The 5,984-nt window shown below is 36.9% G+C and overlaps 1 protein-coding gene across 1 annotated transcript; it reads right to left on the bottom strand.

Moving 5' to 3' along the window:
• Positions 1-2,889: 2,889 nt before the first annotated feature.
• Positions 2,890-5,649, bottom strand: LOC149022395 (disease resistance protein RPP8-like). Its single transcript, XM_089147614.1, has one exon. The coding sequence runs from the start codon at positions 5,647-5,649 to the stop codon at positions 2,890-2,892; it is 2,760 nt and encodes a 919-aa protein (XP_089003740.1).
• Between the last annotated feature and the right edge of the window lie 335 nt (positions 5,650-5,984).

Below are 5,984 nucleotides of genomic sequence, written 5' to 3'. Positions count from 1 at the left end.
TATACGCTGAAAATTTGGGCTTGATGAAAGGGTCGGTTGCTGCTTGGTCCCTTGGTATTAAGAAGCCATGGACAGAAACCAATTCTTTGTCAATTGTGCTGGCAACTAAAGATTTTCGAATTCCTTGTTGTGCATTGCAGGTATGGTATGTCTGACAGCATATGTAGAGTGTATTGTTTGGAGGATTACCCATTGTTACAAGGAGGCTAACCCAATTGCTGACTTTCTTGCAAAATCAGCGGCAAAGGATCAAACTTCTTCCTCTTTAGGAAAAAGACCTGAACATGTCAAAAAGGAGATGTGATGGGATGCTCTAGTGCATCCAAGATTCAGATTTTGGGTACATGGCTTGGATACTTTCTATTTGTTTTCTATGTTAATTTGTTTGGAACCCATGAATTTGGGTGTATGTGGGCCAACTATTTTTGTAGGGATAAGTGTTATGGTTCTTGTATGTATGTGTCTCAATCTTTAATTCTATTTCCTAATAAAATTCTGGTCCTTTATTCAACAAATTCATGGTTTATCCACTATGTGCAAGTTGTATTGCCATTTTTTGCCCTTGCTTCCTGTTTGGAAATAATGCAGATCATCTGGGTTCTAGGACTTTGATTGGGTCATGCATGATTGATTTCATTTTGTGTGGTCTTGTCATCTACTGTCTGTTGACAAAAGGCATTTTCTTAGGGTTACAAAGGTGTGTGTCATTGCTATGCTTGTGGATACAGTAGAGCTCTTTGACCAAAGTTTAATTTGCACGTGCAAAATTTTTCTAAGCCACCCCCTTCCCAGTGAAAATAGAAAGGGTAATTTTCATTTGGACCCCAAGATTTGACTCAAGTCATTCTCAACCCAAAAGAAATGACAAGTTATCATTTTTAAGACCAAAATACTCTTAATCCATTGTTGATTCCAATAAAAAAGACAGATTTTTGTTATAATTGTAATTTTATTTTATTTTACAATTTCAATATTACAAAGTTAAACTACATTGTTTACATTAACAATAATTCTTGAAACTTCTGATTTCCATAATCTTACATTGATACCGAATGCAAGCAGTGGGCCTGTGTACCAACCATATTGTCATCCGGTAATCTCAGTTAATACAATTACTCTAGAGTCTAGATGATCTTGAATTTGATTGAACTACAAGCATATGGAATTTGCTTTGCGACAACAGTCAAATCGAAACTTCATAAGCACGGCTATGATCATAATTGTTGAATCATGCTCACTGTGTCCTTGCAACTGCATTGGAGGGGAATTTCAATTATCATATTAGCTGTGCCAACATAAGATGGATTAGGGTTTAAAAGATCTTTCAATATGACATGATGGGGGTCAATGTGTATCCAGTCCTTGTCCATACGTCTATTTAGAAAAGAAATGACAAAAGTATTGGATTGCATCGAAGTGTGTCGGCCATCACAAGCTAATATGGCATGATATATATGATCGGTACAGCTCAATACAGTAGAAAGTACAGTGGCTACACTAATATGTGTAGTTCCTATTAGTAACTTGAGGCCAATGTCAGTTTCTGTAGTGTTGTAATGTGCCTTTGCCCATCTGGGATCTAGTTTAACTCAGAAAGTTGATCAATGTGTAGTTTCCTAGATTTGGCATTGTTGTTTCTCCACTTCCCAGTATTTCAGTGAACCAAAATACGACAAATTCATACTCTCAAGTTCTGGAAACCCCTTTGCAAAACATTTCATCTTAAATTTCATCGTATGATTCAATTAAAACTAATGTGAGGTCCTTTAATTGGGGCAACCACTCTAAGTACCCCCATCATGTCTTCTTTCAGATCTGTGAAACACAAATCCAAGAAAGTGAGTTTTGGTGGGAAATTGTTGTGGTGAGGTAGCTTTTGCATACTTCCACGAATGTATAGATCATAGAGATAAACATGTTTTGAGAATGAATCTCAGAGTCAGTCTCTCAAAATTTTCAGATGATGATCCCCGAGAGCAATAAACATTTCAAGGCCCCCATCTATGCTACTACTGCTTATTTAAAAAAGAATAATGATAACAACAAAATTATCGAAAAGAAATATGCTACTACAACTTAATGGATAACCTAAACATAGGAAATTTACAAATACCTCCTTTATGATCCTGAAATGAAGAGTAAAATAGGTTACCAGAAAATAATGGAAAGGAAAAGGAAAAAATATTTTTTAATTAAAAAGGTTAAGTTAAACTTCAAATCATGTACTTAAAATCAAAGCTTATGTTGGTTAGTTTCAATTTTCATTTCACGGCTAAAAATTGTTGAAATAAACTGAAATGACATGCCTCGCATTCAAGTCTAATGCCAAAATGTAATAATTAAAAAAAGAAAAAGAAAAAATCCGTATCTTTTCACTAATGGAAAATGAAAAGAAACAAAGACAATGACCAAGAGAAAAACATAATAACCATGACATATGTAGTAGCATAAGAGATCAACTTAGATTATCAAGTACCCCCCCCCCCTCTTCAACCCAGTGCTGTTGAGAGAGTATTTGGGGATCAAATATTGATGCTGGTACAAAACAAATTTCGATTAAACAAAAGGAACTGAATGATCTAGTTCAAAAGACATTATAAATAGGTTCAGAACCACAAATCCATTACTTTATTTAAAATACAGTACCATTTGACAACACAAGTTTATTTCCAGCTAGTGCATGGTCTATGGTCATTTCCATGACCATGGATTCCTCTCCATGAGTCCCTTCTTTGACGTCCTCACGTCTGCACATTAAAGCAATACATCACATTCTAATGTTTATTAAGTTGATATTTAAGATGTTTGTCAAAAAAAGGAAATTGATATTTAAGAGGAGAGAGAAAGATTTCAAAACTCACCAACTCTGAGATGCAAGGGAACTCACCTTCAAAATGAAATTCGTCGGATGGAAGGTATATGTTTGATCTTTTCCCAATCATCCCCACCTTCTTCAGTCCTCTCAACAAACTCTTTTGGCATGCGCAACTTTAGTTCCTGTAGTGTTGTAATGTCCTTTAGCCCATCCGGGATACATTTCAACTCCTCAAGATAAACAAGTATTAGTGTCCTTAGATTAGGCATTGCTCCTTTCTCCACTTCCCAATACTCTAGCGAACTGAAAAACGAGAGATCCAAACTCTCAAGTTCTGGAAACCCCCATGTAGAACATTTCATCTCAACTCCATCGTATGCTGCAAATAGGTTGAGTTCCTTCAATCGGGGCAACCTCTCAAGGACCACCATCATGTCTTCTTTCAGATTTGTCACCTCTAAACACAAGGAAGTAAGATTCGGTGGGAAGTCATTGTGGTCAGGTAGCTTCTGCATCCTTCCTCTAATTTGGAGGCCATAGAGGTACACATGTTTTGAAAATGAAGGGAGAGAGATTTCAGAGACAGTGTATAACCGTAGGATCTCAAGACGCATCAATTTGAGTAAGGCCGCAGACAATTTCAGATTCAATTCTTCAGATTGTTCAAACACCCTCATCATTAGAATCCTAAGGCCAATCAACATTCCAAGGCCATCCACTAACCATTTGTCTAGTCCCAAGCACAATGTTTGGAGATCATATAGATAGCAGATGCTTCTTTTATGATGAGGACGCCGACAAATTCCAAAAGCGTCCTTACCAATGGGATCATTAAATCCAGGTGCTAACCTTGCATCTGATTGACACATCAGATGCCTTAACTTATGTAAATTTGATATTTCAGTGGGAATAGATTCAATGCGGTATGCATCGGTGAGATCAAGAGTTTGTAGGTTAGACAAGTTGCCAACCCAACATGGAAGAATTCTCAAATGCCTTCCACGTACTCTCAAGTATTTTAGAAGAAATAGCTTCCCTATTTCCTTGGGTAACTCTTCAATGTCTGGAGCAAGCTCTAGATCCAACACATTAAGTAGTTTGAATTGTCCATAAAGAGATGATTGGGACATTGCAGTAAAGCAAAGTAATGAGTGGAGACGATTTGGAGAACTCATAGAAGAAGAGGAACCGTGAGAACCATCCTCAGCGATAATTTCTTCATCACTCCTTATGTCATGGATATATACATGACGATAACAATTCAAAGCCTTGTCAGGAGTAAAGATGGTAAGAAACATCCCTTTCTTGGCTTCCGATGTTGCCAAGCTCAAGAGGAGGTCATGAATGATGAATGATTTAGGTTCTCCATTTGATTCCCACTTGGAAACTTGGATTAGGTTTCTCTGCATCAACTCCTCAAGGTATTCTTTTCCCAAATCTTCCATTCTTGAATTCCCCAATAATCCCTCTGCAGTCCATAGTTGAATTAATCTATACCTCTCAATCTCAGTATTTTCTGGGAAAACCCCAAAATAAAGAAAGCAACGCTTTAAGTGAAAAGGTAATTCGATGTAACTTAAACTCAAAACCTTGTCACAATTTCCCTCTTTTAGATGCCAGTGCACACGATCAAGCACTTTCTTCCATTCAGCAAAGTTTCTTTTTTGCCTTCTTTCTGACAAGAGGCCTGCCAATACAAGAATGGCAAGAGGCAACCCATCACATTTCCTAACGAGTTTTGCTGCCATAAGTCTTGCTTCGATGACTTTGTGATCTACCGAACAGAAGAACTTCTTCCAGAAGAGATTTAAACTATTCTGCTCGTCCAAGAATTTTTTCTTGTATGGAATAGCATTCGGGTTGGCATGCCTGGCTACACCTTCAATTTGAGTTGCCAACAACAATCTCCGTTGTTGGCCATGGCATGGAATAGGGAAGGAGTGTAATAGACAATCCCAATCTTCTTTCCTCCAAACATCGTCCAATACAATGAGATACCTCTTCTTATTCTTGAGAATTTCTGAAAGTTTTTCCTCCAAAATTTTGAGTTCCATTGATGCCAATGCATTTTTTTCTTCTTCTTTGAGCTCCGGCATAACTTGTTTTATGGTTTTGCATAAAACGTTGCTCATACTATATTCCTTCGATATAACAACATAGGCTTGACAATCAAAATACTTTCTTACCACATCATTATGGAAGATTTTATTTGCAAGAGTTGATTTCCCAATACCTCCCATCCCAGTGATTGAGACAACACCAGACAACATTTTGGGTTCTTTTTCCATTAGCAACTTCACTAGCTCCTCTTCTTCTGTTTCAAGGCCCACCGCATTTATAGGCAGAAAGTTTTTTTGGGCATTCAAAGAAATTTTAGGTCGATGTGCTTGAGTAGATGATTGACTTTCCTCCAAATTCTTCTTGTTATAATTCAGTAGGTCATTAATGTGGAATTTGATCTTTCCCTTGAGATCTTCAATATTCCCTCTTAGCTGATGAGCATCAATGAGAAACTTTGGAAACTTGATGATCTTGTTCATAGCATTATCACTTTGGTTTCGAGCCACTTTGTATACAAATATATCAATTATATCTTCTGCCTCGAATGACAACCCCTTAAGTCGTTTCACCCACTCTTTTTCCCACTCGCTTGTATGAAGTATTGCATTTACATCCTTCAAAAAGGCTTTCATCATGCCTAGTTGTGTGTGGAGTGCTTCTACTTCTGACTTGCCTGTTGAGAGAAAAATTTTTTCATTTATTCCTAAGATGCCTTCTTTATTTATTGCTAAGATGCCTAGCTTCTGTAATAGAGTGATCACAGTCTCTGGCATCCCTTTCAAAGTAAGATCCTAGCCTTATTCACTGGAAAAGACAAGTAGGTGAAGTTGCATGTAAGACAATAGATAATATGTAATAAATGGGATTTTGTCCAATTAAAGTCATTGCATTCATATTCCATATTCACCTATAGTTGATTAACTGGAAAATAGTATGTGGTCACAGAGAATAGATCGAGCAATGGTGTCTTCAAATATTGTTGTTTTTATTTATTTTTTGAGAACTTGTTGAGTAAGACTTTGTAAACACTGGTAAGACTGCTATAATCAAGAACTTGAAGGAGTTGAAACGTATCAGAGAGTACTTACTTTAAGGTGTTTTGACACCT

Source organism: Hakea prostrata, chromosome 3 (genome assembly GCF_041222555.1).
Source record: "Hakea prostrata isolate BN-2017 chromosome 3, UWA_Hpros_2, whole genome shotgun sequence".
In the NCBI taxonomy this organism is placed as follows: Eukaryota; Viridiplantae; Streptophyta; class Magnoliopsida; order Proteales; family Proteaceae; genus Hakea; species Hakea prostrata.
This window is presented reverse-complemented; position numbering and strand designations above follow the sequence as displayed.